Raw genomic sequence first — 18824 nt, 5'->3', positions numbered from 1 at the left:
AGACTCGTTTCTGAGCAGCGTGGCAGGCTTTCCGGCAAGGCGGGACCCACTTTTTCATTCTGCACGCCCCACCCCGAGGCATTAACGGACAAGAATAAATCTTGACCGTTGGCAGTCTGCAAAAGCTTGGGTCTCCGTGCACCTCTTCAGACCCTTCTGCGCGCTTCAGTGTAAACAGGACTGCCGTTTCACCGGGAGGATGAGCGGGGCGTGTGTGGCGGGCAGCACGTTCTCTGGCTCTCTCTCTTCCTGATTCGCGGCTGTTGTGGGGAGAGAGAGATGGGCGTGCCTTGTGTCTCTGAAGAACCTCCTACTCGCTCCGTTGTTGGGCCCCGGGAAGGGTGGCTGAGGATCCTCGTCTTTTCAGCCTGGTGGGCGCTGCCTCTGGCCGAAGGAGTAGGCAGGGTCCAGTACCCGGCGCTGGGCGCACACCTCGTTCGCGCTGTCGTCCTGGTTCGTGGCAGAAGAGGTGCTTTCGGCTGGTCTGTTCCTGAAGCGCATCGCCCGGGAACTTAGCGTGGTGGTGGAAGCCTGAGTATGTCCTGAGATTTAGGTTCCAGTCCCGACTATTGCGCTTACCAGGTTGGGACTGTTAGCTACTGACAACTCTCTCCCTGCCTTCTGAACCGCTTTCTAGAGAGAACTGTCCACATTCACTGGGATCACACCCTCCGCTCACATCCTTCCCCAGCCTCTTGCTTGTGCATCCGACTGCTGCCACCACCCTGTGCACTCCTCCTCCTTTGGCTTCCGGGAGTGTACATTCGCCCAGGTTTTCTCCCCACCCAGCTCTTCACCCTCTTTTCCCAGCCCCCGAATATCCACACTCCCTGGGCTCTGGCCTTGGTCCCCTGCTTCTCAGTCTCTGCTGCTGAGGCTGCGTGGAGGCGGCAGTGAGTGGTGGTGGGGAGCTTGGCCTCGCCGCTGAGCTGCTTGGGCTCCATCCTCGACTTCACCTGCTGCCTTCCGGCTGCCGCTTCATCTGTCTGCCTGAGTTCCCTCATTCGTAAGAATGGGGTGGTTGTGAGGATTGGGTCAACGTGGAGGTCCAGCCTGAGCACGCACCTCCCTGGTGGCACTCAGATCCCAACATCTGTCTACTCGCAACACTTGGCCACGTGAGCACGTATTGAATGGATATTTTTCCCTCATAAAACTCCGGAGAGGTAGATCTCATGTTCTCATTCTTCAGATGATGAACCAGAGACCCAGAATAGGTCACTGACTGACTGAGCCACATGACTAGGTGAGGAGCTGGCGCTCATCCATTGAATGCAGAGCACTCAGACCCTATCGCCCGGTGCTGCCTTGTCCCAACGGCTCACTGAGGGCCCTGGGCCCTCCCACCAAGGCACCAGTGGAAGGAGGAGGGCGTGCAGTCCAGATTTCCCCACTTAGCACTTCCGAGACCTTGGAAAGTCTCTTGAATGCCTAAGCCTTAGTTTTTACCATCGGTCAGTAGAGATAATGAACTCTGCCCTGCCTGTCATTCAGGGTTATTTTGGGAACCAAGTGACATAATATCTCTGATAGTACTTGTGCCAAGATGGGTATTTTAATTATGTTGTAATTGTCTTGTAATTTATAATGGTTTAAGACAGTCTGAAGTGAGACTGTCCGGGTTTGAATTCCAGTTTTGCCCCTTACCTGACCCCTCTCTGCCTCCGTTTTCTTATCTGCATAAGCAGTAACGATTATTCTTTTTTCGTAAGCTTGTTGTGAGGTTAAGCGAGGTGTCACACATGTAAGTGTTAAGGGCAGGGCCTGGCTCACCATAAGGTTTCCATAGGTGTTCCATGTTGTTGTTACGTTTTAATATCTTTTACCAAATGAAAGTTAATGCTTCCGAAAACCCTGACTGAAAGTGGCAGAAACAAATTAAAAATTTTTATGGAAGTTTTTGCTCAAGATCATGTCAGGCTTTTGCCCCAGAAATCCAAATTCTGTTTTTTTTTTTTTAAATCAGATATTCCTTGAAGCTTAAGAGTGTTGGGACTGATGTACTTGTATGTATTTTAGATCCAAGGTCACCAGTCGAGCTGGCCTTGCCTAATGAAGTACAGAAATGAGATAGCAGTGCACTTCCTTCTGAAGGAACGTTGATGTGTAAAGGAAGCCGGAAGCTTAGATGATTTATATTAGTATTTTTGGAGAGTAAACTGAAGTTATTATAACTTCATTTTCTGGTGTGTTTTTTGGGGGCACTATTAACTTATTTGTGTCATTGCTAGGTTTATTTCTTGACTCTAACATTTTCTCAAAGAAGAACTGAAAACCAGTTTTTCACTTTTCATTTTTTCATGTTTACAGATAACATCTAAACCCTTTGCAATGTAAGTTGTGAAAGCTCTTCATTTAGCGCCGATATTCTTTGGAAGGGTTTCGACGTGGCATCCCTTACTTTTGTGCTCTTCACTCTGTTTTGTAGGAAGTCTGCGGTCTTGCAGTTCTTCGGACTGCTTTAGTAAAGTGATGCCGCCGAGGAAAAAGAGAAGACCTGCTTCTGGAGATGATTTATCTGCCAAGAAAAGTAGACACGATAGGTACGTCGCAGAGACAGTGGAACCACATTGATGGCATATGTTTCGAAGAGGCACCTTTCTACCCAAGCCCAGTGTGGGTCTTCTAAGCGTACAAATGCCAACTGGAATATTGTTTTGGTTCTGCCAGGAAAACTTTCAAAGTGTAATTTTTCGTGATACTTACTTAACGTGTGGGCTTATGAAACAAAAACAAGTTAGGTAACCTGAGTTCTTAGAAATTCAAGTTTTATCTCAGTCCATTGATCCATCAAAACTGGTGTAGAGTTTCTTTCTTTGCTTTTAAGAGCTTGCCCTCTGTGCCTGTTGAGGACCTCAGGATTGGTACGTATCTCTTCTTTAAGAGGGTGCCTGCTCACTGCCTACAGAGGCTACTCACTGCCTACAACCGCAGGAATCCTGTAGCTGCCTTTGCCAGGACCTGGGCTGCGTGGCTGGAGAGAGCTGCCTGCACCAAATGCTCTAAGCCTGCCTGGACTATTAGCTGAGCTGACATTTCTTCTCAGAAGAGTGAGCATTTGTTAGAAACCATGAAAAACAAGACTGTTGAAACCACTTCTCGTTCAGACAAGTGAACTGTTAATTTTGGTAACTCCCAAGGTCCATTAGACTTGCTTATTTTAGGCATCTTTACTGTTTCACCCAGATTTTAATCTTTTCTGCCTTTTCCCATCTTCCTCCATTCTGGCTCTGTAGGTCACGTCACTTCACTTCACTTATGTGGCCTGAATTGCCATATCGATAAATCAAGGGAATTAGATGAGATTTTTCTGCTTCTTTCTTTTTTTTTTTTAATAAATTTATTTATTTATTTTTGGCTGTGTTTGGTCTTCGTTGCTGCACGCGGCCTTTCTCTAGCTGCAGCGAGCGGGGGCTACTCTTCGTTGTGGTGCGTGGGCTTCTCATTGCGGTGGCTTCTCTTGTTGCGGAGCACAGGCTGTAGGCGGGCGGGCTTCAGTAGCTGTGGCACGCGGGCTCTAGAGCGCAGGCTCAGTAGTTGTGGCGCACGGGCTTAGTTGCTCCGCGGCATGTGGGATCTTCCCGGACCAGGGCTCGAACCCGTGGCAGATTCTTAACCACTGCGCCACCAGGGAAGCCCTGAAGCCAGTTTAAAAACTGGTAATTGAGTTGCAGAAGGGTGCGAGGTACTCTCATTGATAGCATTTCATCAGTCACCTAGGGGATGGGGAGCTGTAGCGTTATCCGGGTTTCATTCTTGGTCTTTTTTGAAAAACAACTTTATTTACATACCACAAGGTATACAGTTTTAAGTGTACAGTCCAGTGATCTTTACGGAGTTGTTGGAGTTGTGCAGCCATCACTGCAAACCAATCTTAGAAGGTTCCCATCACCCCAGTTGGAGCCTTGACGCCCATTCACAGTCCATCCCTGTGCCTATTCCCAGCCCCAGGAAACCACGAATTCACTCTCTGTCCCAACGATTTGCCTTTGCTGAACAGTTCACGTCAATGGTCTTTTTGTGCCTCGCTTCTTTCACTTAGCATAATTTTTTTGCGGTTCATCCATGTAATAGCATTTGGTATCTTTTTCTTGTTTCTGAATGTTATTCCATTGTCCTTTTCTATGTAGAGTATTTTTAAGTGATTCAGTCATTACAGTGTCATATAGAGGTCTCCGGGATATTGACTAGTTAACAGACTTTGAGCTGAGATAGGATGTCCAGGCCCAGCTGAGATAGGATGTCCAGGCAAATCTGTTTGAACCCCTGGGCAGTATCCACCTTTGTTTCCAGGTGGGATGGCTACTTTTTATAGAAGAAATACAAAACTGGTGGTTTGCGGTTTCAGTATCTTAATACTTTATAACCATGTTTTGGGGGTTTTCTGGGTATTAAAACCCAGAATCTCTGATCAGCGGTATATACAGATATTCTGGTGAAAGTCTTGATCATGAATGAATGCTCTTTTAAAAAGAATTATACATGATTTTATATTATATGCTATGTAAATAAAAACTGTATTCACAAATATTTATATAACTATTTAGACAGTTTATTTATAAATACTCATAATTTTTCTCTCAGAATCACGCTTCTCCCCTCCCCAAGTAGGGCCTGTCTTGGTTCTCAGCCCCGTGTCATCATGAAGTAAGGAGTCCCTGCCGAGGGTCACAGTGTTGGCAGGCGGAGGCTGCTGTGCTTGCTGACTCCGTTCTCCAGCTTATGTGTCATTTCCACAGTGCGAGGGCGTGATAGGAGAGGGGCAGAAGCCCAAGGGTTCTCTGTACTTCACTTTCCTGAGGTTTTTTTCCTGGAGACTTGGACATAATTTGACGTTTCTTTTTATTTGCTTGACAAGTTCCTTGGAGGTGTCTAATACTGCCAGGTTCTTCCTTAGTCCATGCTCTGCCCAGCCTGACTCGTGTGGCACGGGAGTCAGGAGAACTTGATGCAGAGACATGAGTGAGTCCTAGGGTCACCAGCTGAAGAAACACCATCCACATTTCTTGCTGTTATCACTAGTGTTCTGTAGTCAGTTCTGGCTAGAGAGGTAGAAAGGAGTGTATTAAATACTTGTTCTCTTCAGTTTTTACTGATTATTTGTTCACCAGAGAAAAACCTGTATTAAGTGCTTACCATTTAATTTTGTACTGGGTATGACTGTGTTTAAAACTATAGCTATAAAAGCTGAAGCTTCCAAATGCAAGAAGTGAAATATTTTAAATATACATGAAATACTGACTGAATAGATGTCTGGTTGGGTAAAAGAATAAAAACTATTTGCTACTTAAAAAAACTCAGTATCTTTACTTTAAATAACTTAAAACCCCTTTCTTGATTTCTAGCATGTATAGAAAATATGATACAACTAGAATAAAGACTGAAGAAGAAGCCTTTTCAAGTAAGAGGTGCTTAGAATGGTTCTATGAATATGCAGGTAGGTAATCATTTATATCTTCTAAGACTGAGCCTCATAAAAATAAGGAGTGCCTTAGAGGAGATTAAAGAATTAAAAAGGAGTACTTTTCGAATTTGGGGTGTGTGTGTGTGTGTGTGTGTGTGTGTGTGTGTGTGTGTGTGTGTGTGTGTGTGTGTGTGTGTGTGTGTGTGTGTGTGTGTGTGTGTGTGTGTGTGTGTGTGTGTGTGTGTGTGTGTGTGTGTGTGTGTGTGTGTGTGTGTCTCCCTGTTTTCAGGAGGGAACACAGTTGAAACAAATCACCAAATGTCCTATTTATAGCCAGCAGCTAAGCCAAAGAATTCAGAACACTAGAAGGGAACTGAAAAGATGAAATGTACTTGGGAGAAATACTTTGGATTGCTAGGAAACCTCTTGAGAATGCTGGTAATGGGTGACTATTTGGTTTATGCGTCCAAGTTAAAATAAGCTTTGCTGCTTTGAACCTTTATGTAGCACAATGGAATTTCTTATATTGTGTCTCTATTTTGAAAGATCATTTGGCAGACAGTGTTTGTTTTGTCATTTAAAATGTCTTAAATCCAGTCCCATTTTTGCAACTTATTATAATTGGTTGGATAATGTAATACTGAAATAAAGGGTTTGTTTGTTTTTGTGGCTGTGTATGTGTAAAAAAGGGGGAAAGAAGAATTTTCAGGCGAGTTTGAACTGAAGGCTCTTTTACCTTTCCTCTTCCCCACCATATTTCTGGCCCTATCATAACTTATCAACTTGACAGTTCCAGTGACCTTCAAACCAATTTTCTTGACATCAGTCTCTACTCCCAGTCGGGTTCTATGTGTTTCCTGTTGTATTATTTGAAAAAAAAAATAATAAACTGAACAGATCATACATGTCATTCCCTAACAATCTGCTGCACCCTTGCCCCCCACTTAAAAATCCCTGCTACCTATAGGAGAAAAGACAACTAACTCGGTGCCATCCCTTTGCCTGGAGTGTTTTTCTCCACTTTTCCATATGGCAAGCTGCTATGCATCTCTTAGCTTACTTAGCTTAATAGCCTTCTTTGTACTCTTACAGGAAGGACATTGTTCATAACTGGTTTTGATACCCTTTTTTTTTTTTTTTTTAATTAATTAATTTATTTATTTATTTTTGGCTGTGTTGGGTCTTCGTTTCTGTGCGAGGGCTTTCTCTAGTTGCGGCAAGTGGGGGCCACTCTTCATCGCGGTGTGCGGGCCTCTCACTATCGCGGCCTCTCTTGTTGGGAGCGCAGGCTCAGTAGTTGTGGCTCACGGGCCTAGTTGCTCCGTGGCATATGGGATCTTCCCAGACCAGGGCTCGAACCCGCGTCCACTGCATTGGCAGGCAGATTCTCAACCACTGCGCCACCAGGGAAGCCCTTGATACCCTTTTATTGGGTGTCAAAATGAGGATTCCTCCTGGGGCCAGTGTTTTCCTCCTACCCCTACTCTACCCTTTTTCTGATAAAAGTCTTGCACCTTTGGCCACAGAGATTGTTCCAGGGGCTGCCAGGTAACCCAGGTCAGGACAATCAGATAAAATTTCCTAGGGTTTTCAGATTGAAGCTGGGAGAAGAGCATCTTTCTCTTCTGGTGGTAGACTTGAAAGGATGCGATCCTGATTCCTGTAGTTTTTTGGATTTTTGTGAGCTACCCCAATATCCTTCTAGTGAATTCTCTTTCATTACTTGAACTAGTTTGAGCTGGATTTTGTTTGCAGGGCACAGACACATGGTACAGACACTTATATAGTATTAGAATTTATCTGTTTTCATGTCTAGGTCTTGAGAACATGAATCTCTTGAAGACGTTTTGTGAAAGTGGTTAGCACGTTTCCAGGTGTTCAGTACCTGGGTCTGATGGAACGTTTTCTCCTGTTCATATCAGTTTGATTATGAAGCTCTCTTGCTTTCTCATATTGGTTCACATTTATTGTTATGAAATATATTATAAAAAGGAAAGTTTAAACAGAAAAAGTATACTTAATCCCACCACCATAGCACAGCTCTTTTGATATTTTTGTGTCTTCCTTTATAAGCAAATATGAATTTTTCCATAGTAAAAACCACACTTCTGTTTTCTTTTAAAAGGAAGCAAGGTACAGTTTTCCTTCTTGTTTGCTTTTCTCTGGCTCAGAAAGATGACATTTGGGATAAAGATTAAGCCACATTCTTTAGGTTCCTTGAGGCCCCTGCCAGGTGGTTCCTTGGGATTTCATCACTGCGCGAAGTTTATGTGGGTGTGGCTATCCCTATTTTTATTAATGCCGCCCCCCCCCCTTTTTTTTTTGCTTTCTTTGTATTTCATCAGGGAAAATAGCTTGAAATTGAGAACAACTGGCACCTGCTTTCTTGTTTTTTAAAATTTATTTATTTATTTATTTATTTTTGACTGCATCGGGTCTTCGTTGCTGGGCGTGGACTTTTCTCTAGTTGTGGTGAGCGGGGGCTACTCTTCTTTGCGGTGCTCAGGCTTCTCATTGTGGTGGCTTCTCTTTGTTGTGGAGCACGGGCTCTAAGCGTGCAGGCTTCAGTAGTTGTGGCACGTGGGATCAGTAGTTGTGGCACACGGGCTCTAGAGCTCAGGCTCAGTAGTTATGGCACATGGGCTTAGTTGCTCTGCGGCATGTGGGATCTTCCCGGACCAGGGCTCGAACCTGTGTCCCTTGCATTGGCAGGCGGATTCTTAACCACTGCGCCACCAGGGAAGTCCTCATTTTTTAATATCCCAACTACATGAATAAAAACTGAAGATAAATATTATTCAAGAAAAATGCACAGCAAGAAGTCCCTGGAAGGTTGTGCTCTGGGCAAGTCTGTGGGAGCAGACAGTGAGGCCGTGGGCCCCCTGTGCTAGGGTGAGGGCCTGCCCCCCTCGCTGTGCTCATGTTCCCTCGGAGAGAGCCACCTGCTTTTGGTTGACTCCCTGCACTGAATCCGGAGTGGAGTGGAGGGTGGTAGGGGCCTTGGTGCTGCAGTTGTGCTACACAGATGGACCTTAGTTCTTTCCAGAGTTCTCAGTTCCACCCTTGCCCTGCCCTCTGTCCTCTGTCCTCTGCACTCCTTTAGCCTGAGCCCAGCTCCTCCCAGCTCCTGCATGGCCAGTTAGTCCCAGCCCTCTTTTGCACATCCTGTGATGCAGCCTCTCACCTTTTTAAATCCCTGTCAACTCAGTTTCTGATTCTCAGAGATTTAATAAATGAAATGCTCTCCACTGGGACTCTTGTCCTGTTCTCTGTGGTTATAGGCTTACTCCCTTTTGTACTTTGGTACTTGAGTCCTCTGTGACTTTAGAAAGGATTGCTGGGGGCAAGGTTGGGGGAGTGTCTTATTTAGACCTCCGTCTGAAACTGGAATCCCATTTCTTTTCGTTATAATAACCAGTTTTACATAAATGATTTATCTAATAACTTCCACTTTCTGAAATATATCTAACAGTAAGAGATGAGACCAGATACACAAGTGCCAACATTTCAGAGTCACACTAAAGCTCACACATGTAGGTCATAAAAGTTCTACAAGTCCTGACTGTAGGCCCTTCATCTCTACTTTGGATTAGGTTCTATAGCAGAGTTGTTTCTTGGTTTACCAAAGTGAGATTTGGGACCAGGAACAGGTGCTAAGAGACAAAGGAGACAAAGGTTTTGCTGACAAAGGTTTCTTGGCAAAGGAGACAGCATGGCCCCGTTTGCCCCAGTGATGCAGCATGGTGTGATTATGGAAACTCTGCCGTGAGCGCCTTGGGCTCTCATGAAAGGGTTAAGTATATTTAGTTAGGGGCCCCTGCTTAAAATGTCAGTGAAAGTGGGAGGACCACTTTTTTCTAGATTATTGTCAGTACATCCGCCTTCTAAATGTACCTCTAGTATCTTTCACCAGGGCATTCTATAGCTTTTAAACCATCTCCCTCAAACCCACTTTTAATCCACTTTGTGTTAACCAGTAGCCTATTTATTAGATTAAGATTGTTCAATTCTACAGGTAAAATGATAAATCTAGTGTATATACACCCATAATCCCAATGAACAATGTGATCACAGATAGATCTAAATGTGTACATGGGAATGATAATGAGAAAAAAGGAAAAGTTGTTGTAGATAGCAGGATTATGGGTAGCCTTTAAGTAATGTTGACTGATAAGCTATATTTAATATTTTTAGGATAAAATATTAACGTCATATGAGTCATCATGCCGTTGCAGATCATATTGTTAAAACCCTGCTCTTTTCAAACACACAAGTGCACGTGTATATAAGTAATATGACAATGGCATTGCATAAAATGTGGAAAAAAGAAAAAAGCATGGCTAACTTAATGTTTACCACTGCCCAGTGTACCTCAGCCAACCTTTGAGGGCCTGCTACGTGCCAGGCTCTGGTGTGCGGATGACAGGAGCGCTGTACTCAGAGCTTATTTTCTGGTGTGGCAAACAGACAAACAAATGAGAAGCATCGTCATTGTAATGAGCATTGACAGGGAGAGGAGGCCAGGTTGGAGGGGGTGTGAGTGGGACAGCCAGCTGGGAGACCCCAGGGCCCTGTGCACAGGCAGGGGAAGGGCAGGTGGCTTGCCAGGCTCAAGAATAGGTTGCAGTAAAAGAGCTTTTTTAAATCACGAAGAATAGAAGCCAAAGACAAAAAATCTTTTAAGATTATAATGTACCTTTTTTTTTCTCAGCTCTGTGCAACCACCTGCCAGTGAGTCCTGTCAGTAGATACCAAAGAGTCATCTGTTCCTACAACCAAACCTCTTAGCAAAATAGTAATAGATGGATACTTCCATATGAGAATAATTACTCTTTAATGTCACAGCCTAAATGCTTTACAGTAGTGGAATGAGGAAAAGAACTATGAAACATGGGATACGCACACACACAGTCACCTACGGGGGGTAATGTAAAGTGTGTCAGCTAGGTGTTCTCACAGGAAGATTATCAGACAGTCGGTGAAAAAAGCAAGGTGTAGAATTTATAGGTACAGTATGAACCCATGGGTATAGATAAACAAATTCAGGGCTACATTTCACCGTATATTTGCACATACATAAATACACAGCAAAAAGGTCTGGGAGGATACATGCCTGTCTCGTAAGGAAAGGAAGAAGGCAGGCCTTCTCTTTTTACTCTATTTTACCTGGACTTCTTTACTGGAACATTTCACCGTGTGAATGTCTTCATATATCGTTTGTGTAATATACACATGAGTGCCCACATGCGGTGCTGTGCACACTCAAACCCAAGTGATAAAATGCCAACTGTATTTTCATTTGAGTCAAGAATGAGATAAAGATGCCCACTCTCACTCTTCTTATTTGCCATTGTTTTGGGAGTTATTAGCTAATGCTGTTAGGTAAGAGAAAGAAAGAAGGGGCACGGATACAGGAAAGGAGGAGGCAAAAATGATCATTCGTTGAAGGTGAAATGATTGAATTGTGGTGTACCTGGAAAGCCAAAGAGAATTGCCTGAAAAACTTAGAAACTAAATAAATATGTATATACATTTCTGCAGGTAGGATTTATAGAATGGCTTATTTGGGGAAGGGTTCTTAAAGAAATGCTTTTATTTATTTATGGGCTCTGTAGTTTGCGGCACGTGGGCTTTCTGGTTGAGGCGCGTGGGCTCCGTATTTGCAGCCCGCCGGCTTAGTTGCTCCGCGGCATGTGGGATCTTAGTTCCCTGACCAGGGATCGAACCCGTGTCCCCTGCAGTGGCAGGCGGATTCTTTACCACTGGACCACCAGGGAAGTCCCAGAAATTCTTTAATAAGTGGTCATCTCTGGGGAGTAGAGAGAAGTTAGGGGGAAACTTTTGCTTTTCTAACATTTTTATTTTCAGTTTTACTTTTAAATGAAATTTTGTATCATGTTCATGTATTAATGTTGCCCAAAAAACTAAGTTAAAAATTAAGTAAACTTTTATTTGATTTTCCCTCCATAATCAAGATAAAAAAATTAAGAATTCATAGAAAAACATGTAAAATAAAAGGAGAAAAAAGAAAGTCCCAGAAAAAGGTAACAGATTTGAATATGTGAAATAAAACTTTGTAACAAAGTAGCACATTTGTGATTAAAAGGAAAATAACACATGCAGAAAAAGTATTTGCTCTGGCTAGATTATGTGAAAGAGCCTGAGTTTGGACTTCAGGGGGAGCCAAGGATTAGAAGCAGAAAAGTGACACAAGACTGTCCAAGGTGATTTTAATAGTCATCCTTTGTTGAGAACAACCACCTTACACTTTTATTGTGATCTAGTTATTACTGTATTGAAATTACTCTTATGCTTTGTCTCCCTTCCTGGAGGGCAAGGACCATGTATTACTCCTCTTCAGCCACTTCTACAGCGCATCGCTCCAGGGTGTGCCCGGTAGATAATATCTGAATGAAACTGAAACATTTTCAGATGGTGGATCCTGCTGGTCTTGGCAGCTTGCTAGATCTGAAGTCTATGGAAGATTGTAGAGTGATTCTTGTGTGGTCCAGTGGCTAAGACTCTGTGCTCCCAATGCAGGGGGCCCAGGTTCGATCCCTGGTCAGGGAACTAGATCCCACATGCCGCAACTAAAGATCCCGCATGCCGCAAGTAAAAGATCCCGTGTGCCACAACTAAGACCCAACGCAGCCAAATAAATAAAATTTTTTCTTTTTTTAAAAAAAAGAATAAATAGCTCTTACACTTGAGGAACTTAGAAGGAAAGGTAGATGAGTTGGGACTTAATGCAAATGTGAGAAAAGCATTCCTAGCATTGCACGGGGTCACAGAGGACTGCCTGACCCAGCCTCCGCTGCTGGGGGTGGGGAGATTGGGAGGACTGCCTGTATGGTTCCTGTCTTAAAGATTGAAGAAGCTGGCATGGGAAGGTGGGGAGAGGGGAGAGGGAGATGGGCTGTGGCCACAAAGAGTTAGTACTGCGTTGGGTATGTGTCAGGATGTGTGTGCATAGCAAACAATGGGTCGGTGTTTCTGGATCTTAATTTTTATTCATTCAGCAATATCTATTTGATTCTTTTATTTCCAAGAAACTTGATACGAAGGTGGAAAGCTATGACGCTGAAGAGGAAGGGACGCGGTAGATCATAGAGAACCTTATTTGATATGCCGGAGACTTTGGACTTTACCCGTAGGTAGTAGGGAACTTAAAATCGAAAGAGTTTGTGTTTGAGGTGGACCCTCCAGGTGGCTTTGTAAGGGATGCGTCCGAGTGGGGTGAGGCTCTGGAATTAGGGAGATCCTGAGGAGACTGCTGTGGTCATCTAAGTGAGAGAATGACATCTGAACAGGTCAGTGCAGTTAAGAAATATTTGGAAAGTAAAATTGGCAGCACACTTGGTAACTGATTGGCCCTGGAGAATGTAGGAGAAGGGGGGGACTCCAGGATGATGCCTCAGTTTCTGTTTCTGGTGGTGCCCCCGTTGAGACGCTACAGGAGGATAATCTCAGCTACCACAGAGAAGCCACATAAAATAAAGATGGACTGTGTCTACTGGATGTGGCGATTAGGAGTTTATTGGTGACCTTGGCAAGAAGAGTTGCAGTGGAGGGAGATGAGCAAAAACCAGATTGCAGTGGTTGAAGAACGAATGGGGGCTACAGTAGAGCTGGGACATGGGGACAGTTCTTTCAGGAAGAAACAGAGATAATGTGGAATGTGAAGAAAGGGGTTATTGCCTTGTCTAGAACAAAAAGACTGCTTGTTTTTTTTTCTGTGTAAAAGAAACAATTATGTTATCTCCCAATTAGTTTTATAAAGAATATTAGGTGGCGGTTTGCTGTGTTTCCAAAAATTACTGTATGTGTTGAAATTATTACCAAAATAAGAATAGAGATTTAAGCTACTTTAAAGAACAGGAATTGAATGCCTGTAGCCTTATCTTTAGACATGAATTATGTGTACATCTGTCCACAGGTTGAAGGACTTGGCCATAAACTGACTTAAGTGTGCAGAACAGAATCCTTCAAAGATAGAACTGAAATTCTAGAATATTTTTCAATATATTCTTGGTGATTTCTTCCTTCAGAAAGGATTTATGGTCTTTAAGTGTTATTTGATCTAAGTTTACTTTCATAATAAGTATTTTAACAGTATAATACTACTATAGTAGTAATAGTGTATGTACATGGTTAGATTTAATTTCTATAAATTGCATTTCATCACAGGTACAGATGATGTTGTAGGTCCCGAAGGCATGGAGAAATTTTGTGAAGACATTGGTGTCGAACCAGAAAATGTAAGTCTAACTTACTAATTTGGGTAGATCAGTTGATCTGATTTTGTCTCTTGGCAAAAAAAGCAACAATGAAGATGTAAGGGTGCATTAGTTTTTATGAGGCAGTCTAAGAAATAAGTTCCAATTCTAAATTGGTTTGTAAGCAAAAGTTTTTTTGCAATTGGTATGCTGTAACTACAGTCAGTCATTTTTTTCTCTCATTTAACTTCTTGTCTCTAAAAGGTACGGTAATAAAGTAATTAAACTAGATGTTTAAAAAGTGGCGTGGGCATGTGTGCCTACCATGACGGATAACTGGGGGACTGAGGGCTTTGTGTATCTTTGTCCCCCTCCGTAGTTGTTCCAGCCTAATGTAGAGTTTGTCCAGGACTTTGAATAATTAATTATTCATAAGGGTTTTGAATAGGTTATAATTAAAAAGGTTTTTTCACAGCTCCTTCATTTCCAGTTGAATTTAGCTCAGAAAGTGATTGCTTTTTAGTGTAAAGCCCCTAAGTATTTCCTTTAAAACATTTAATTAGAAGTTTTTTTATATGCTTCATTATTTTTGCATAATTCTTATCATCATGTTATTTTTGAATATTTTTTCCTATTCCCACATTTGTCTTACTGCAAAATGAAACATTATACAAATGCTGTGACTGATTAACTATGCAGTTTAATATTACATCAGCCTCCAATTTAACAAATACCTCTTATATCCTAAATGAATTTATGCTCTGGAAGAGCTCTCAAGGGATCATCCCTTTCATTCAGACTGTTGGTGAGATATCTGGTACCCATGCATATCATGCTCTTCGAGACTTCACACTTTTTTCTTTAAAAAAATTTTGTTGGGCTTCCCTGGTGACGCAGTGGTTAAGAATCCACCTGCCAATGCAAGGGACACAGGTTCGACCCCTGGCCCGGGAAGATCCCACATGCCACGGAGCAACTAAGCCCACAGCTACTGAGCCTGCGCTCTAGAGCCCGCGAGCCACAACTACTGAGCCCGCGAGCCACAGCTACTGAAGCCCGTGTGCCTAGAGCCCGTGCTCCGCAACAAGGGAAGCCCGCGCACCGCAACAAAGAGTAGCCCCCGCTCACCGCAACTAGAGAAAGCCCGTGCGCAGTAATGAAGACCCAACGCAGCCAAAAATAAAAACAAGCAAACAAACAAATAAATTAATTTAAAAAAAAAATTTTTGTTACCATTTCTATGCCTCCATCCTTCCCACTTCCCCCCCAAGTAACACTGTAAATTTTCTAAAGAGCCTTTGGACTGTCTTTAACTTACTACATGGATTTTAGTCTTGTATTTTTATTTTAATGTAATCTAGTTCAGGTGTCTTGATAAATTATTGAGTTTGGTACAGAGGTTTGGGGACAGCTGGGTCAGTAGTATTTTGCCTGATCTAGTCCATAGCCTAGTCATAGACAGACAAAAACATTTCACTGACCTTAAGAAGGAAGTTTTCTGACAGGGGCTGGGCCAAGGTTGGCAGTGTTTTCTGGACAGTAGTGTAAAAGGGGCGAGAGTGAGCTGGGCCTGAGAGGAGGTCCAGAGGTTCCACCCGGGGGACAGTAATCAGCATGTGATCAGAGGGGTGGGTAGCAGGGCCCGATGGTGGGGAGGCTGGGAGGTATCGGGCCGCCAGTGTGAGAGGGATCAGGTGGGCATCTCCTCTCAGGGCCAGAAAGGCCTGTCGGGTGGGAGGAGTGCTGACACTGATTCTAACCGAGAAAACAGGGAGGCCCAGCTCTTTAAAGTTCCTCAGCCCCAAATACCAGTACTCAATAAAAAATAGCTACTCTTATTATCGTTTTTTGGCAATTATGAGTCTTTGGTTCTCTATTTCTGTAGCAGTAGAAATAGTCTTGAAATGTTGAATCACATAGAAGACTGAACGACTGAATTCAGACTATTATTCCAAAGCATTGATTCCTGTACTTCAATTCTAAGATGCCACTAATAGAATTTTTTAATTCTATTCATCACTAAAAAGGAAAAATGTTAAGTAAATTCTGATAAGCCATCAATTGTGGATACATCCCAATTTAAAAATTGTTTGAAAAACCAGCACAAAAATAGTTTTTTACAGGCTTGTCTGCATTGATGAGTGAGCACTTTAAAGTATTTAAAACCCTCACCTTGCCTGATATTTATAGCTTATGAAATTTAAGCAGGCTTGTAAAATTCAGTTCAACTTCCATTTACTAAGGTAACAGCAAAATCCTTTAAGTAGCTAGCTTCCTTATTAGCTGTACTAGGGAAAGGTCTGTTTGTGTAAAGAAGTACCCATTGTGAATATCTGCTTTGGCTGTTTGGCCACATTACATGCATGCTTGTATGTGTGTTCCTTTACCATAACCATTTTTTTTTTTTTTTTAACTTAACAAGTATTTATGTGGAAATTTTAATCCTTCTAATAGAGGATTGAGTATAGATAATGTTTGAGAACATACGAAGTTTGAATTAGAAAATATGTAAATAGATACATAGGAGTCAGAATTCCAAGAAAAACTGAGGGATGAGGAGAAAATCCACTAATGTGTGAATAGTTTGAAGAACACGTTAACTCCTTCTTTCTGGAAAATCCTTCCTAGTAGGCCCCTGGTCTCTTAAGTCACCATTTTCTAACCAATTTAATAATCATATTTTGTGGTGATGTGCATAATATGTAGAAAAATTGGTTCACTTATCAGTTCTAGTTATCTAGAATCTAGATTAGTAATCTAGATTCTAGATTTTTAATCTAGATTTGTAAAATCTAAAAAACCTAGTGACTTAAAAAAAATGGGTAAGTACTGATTGAATTGATATTTGATTGATAGGTCCTAGAGATTTACTGGATTCTCACTGAAACTAATCTCCAAAGTAGAAAACCATAAAGTCAGCACCAAGAGAAAGCTTTGCATTAATCTTCCAGTTATAAATTAAGCAAAGCTGGAGATTTTTAGTCTACAAACGAGCTCATTGGCAGTTGAAAGGACAGACCTTCTGAACCTCCTGAATGCTGTTGTTCTGGAGTCCTTCATGTGCCTTTTGGCTCTCAGGGCCTAATTAAATCATCTAAAGTGATTTCTGAGTGGCTGCTTGCCTCATTATGGTGGGGAGTGTTATGCTTTTATTTTGCATTTTGTTGTTGTTTGGGATTTTTAAACACTTTGGTTCTATTACAAAAAATAATATAAGGCAGGTGCAAAATTGTATTTTTTGATTCATTTTCAGGGATAACAGCCTAAAAATATGTTGATGCTCTTTTTTTTTTTAATTTTTATTTTATATTGGAGTATAGTTGATTTACAACATTGTGTTAGTTTCAGGTGTACAGCAGAGTGATTCAGTCGTACACATACATGTATCTATTCTTTTTCAGATTCTTTTCCCATGTAGGTTATTACAGAATATTGAGTAGAGTTCCCTGTGCTATACAGTAGGTCCTTGTTGATGATCTGTTTTATATATAGTAGTGTGTATATGTTAATACGAAACTCCTAATTGATCCCTCCCCGCCCCCGCCTTTCCCCTTTGGTAGCCGTAAGTCTGTTCTCTGTGTCTGTGAATCTGTTTCTGCTTCATAGATAGGTTCATTGGTGTCATACTTTAGACTCCATATATAAGTGATATCATATAGTATTTGTCTTTCTCTGTCTGACTTACTTCACTTAGTATGATGATCTCCAGGTCCATCCATGTTGCTGCAAATGGCATTATTTCATTCTTTTTTATGGCTGAGTAGTATTCCATTATCTATATATACCACATCTTCTTTCTCCATTCATCTGTCAATGGACATTTAGGTTGCTTCCATTTCTTGGCTTGCCTCATTTTTTTATGTTATGTCACCCCGATTCCTTTCACCGTCACCACCATCTGACCCATTTGGGCACATGGATTGTAGTTTAATGGTTTGGGGCAGTTCTTCTGTTAGTTGAAATGAAGCATTTAGGTCCTGGGTAAAGAAATCAGATTAACTGCCAAATGCAGAGTATGCTAGTCCCTGGCCAACTGTATACAGAAACATTTATTTTCTTCCCATTGCCTTCTCTTTTTTTATTACAACAAATGGACATATAGCCATTCAACAGTGTATGTGTGAGCTCCACTTTTGTACTTGGGTTCCCTTTTGTATGAATGACTGTCCAGAGATAGCCAGCCTTGCAGAGTGGCAAAACTTCCTAGGACGGTCCTAGGAAGGCCCTGTCCCTCTTCTTTACCTCTCTAGGAGTGGCATACTTTCTTTTTTAGTTACCCCTCACCTTGTCTTGGGTCTTTGAGGTAGACAGGATGGGAGAGCTTCCTCCTCATCCCCCAATCCAGGCGGCCTCAGCTCTGTCCCTGTGTAAGAGCCCTGGAGAGCTTCCAGTTGGAGGCATCTTGGAAATGTAAATTTTGTCTTTTATACCTTTAGGTATTTATTAAACTCACCATCACTGTCTCGGTGCCACCTTTTCTCTAAAGCAGCTGAGTGAAAAAGTGACGAGCGGTGCCAAAAGCCCGAGTTGTCACAGTTCCTCATGTCTGCACAGTTTCAGAAGATGCACTGAAAGCAAGGATGGCGCCCCACTGAGAAGTGATTGAGTGATTGTCCGCTCATCCTGCGCTCATTGCAGGCACAGTGCCACCGAAGTGGAGTGTTGGGCTACTTTAAAATCATTTCCCCAGTGTATGTAGTTGAACTCACAAACATCGAGTTCACTGTCCGTGTCCCACCACCTACCGTTTGGGTTTTTAACACTCTGTTCTGTACCTCACTCTTTTTATTTTCACTTAATAAATCTTGGAAACTGTTCCATATTTGTACTGATGGCTCCACTTCATTTGTCTCACTGGTGACATAGTATTCTTTTGTATGGAATGTGTTTAGCAAAGAAGTATTTAAGTAGTTCCTTATTAGTAGATGTTTGGTTGTTTTCAGTCTTTTGCTACTACAAATAGTACTGTAGTCAGTCTTGTTGACTATACAGCTTTGTGTATATGTGCAGGTGTATCTGTGAGATAACTTTCCATAGGTGGAACTGCTGGTTTCAGTTTTGATACATACTGCAGAACTGCCCTCGGGAGAGGTTAATGGCTTTACACTTCCACCCTCAGGCATCATAAGAAGTCATGTTTCTCCAAACCCTTGTCAGCAGACTGAATTATCAAACTTTTAGATGTTTGCCAAACTAGAACTCAT

The 18824-nt window shown here is 42.3% G+C and overlaps 1 protein-coding gene across 4 annotated transcripts in view; it reads left to right on the top strand.

Annotated features, from left to right (window-relative positions):
* The window catches only part of DCUN1D4 (defective in cullin neddylation 1 domain containing 4), a 68314-nt gene that overhangs the window by 25237 nt on the left and 24253 nt on the right, over positions 1-18824 (top strand). For all 4 annotated transcript variants that reach the window (XM_068542991.1, XM_068542990.1, XM_068542992.1 and 1 more), the window contains 3 exons: positions 2429-2543; positions 5346-5437; positions 13592-13662. In XM_068542991.1, the coding sequence (XP_068399092.1) occupies positions 2429-2543; positions 5346-5437; positions 13592-13662 (278 nt within the window). The remainder of the gene's footprint in view (positions 1-2428; positions 2544-5345; positions 5438-13591; positions 13663-18824) is intronic.

This window comes from Eschrichtius robustus, chromosome 4 (assembly GCF_028021215.1).
Source record: "Eschrichtius robustus isolate mEscRob2 chromosome 4, mEscRob2.pri, whole genome shotgun sequence".
In the NCBI taxonomy this organism is placed as follows: Eukaryota; Metazoa; Chordata; class Mammalia; order Artiodactyla; family Eschrichtiidae; genus Eschrichtius; species Eschrichtius robustus.
This window is presented reverse-complemented; position numbering and strand designations above follow the sequence as displayed.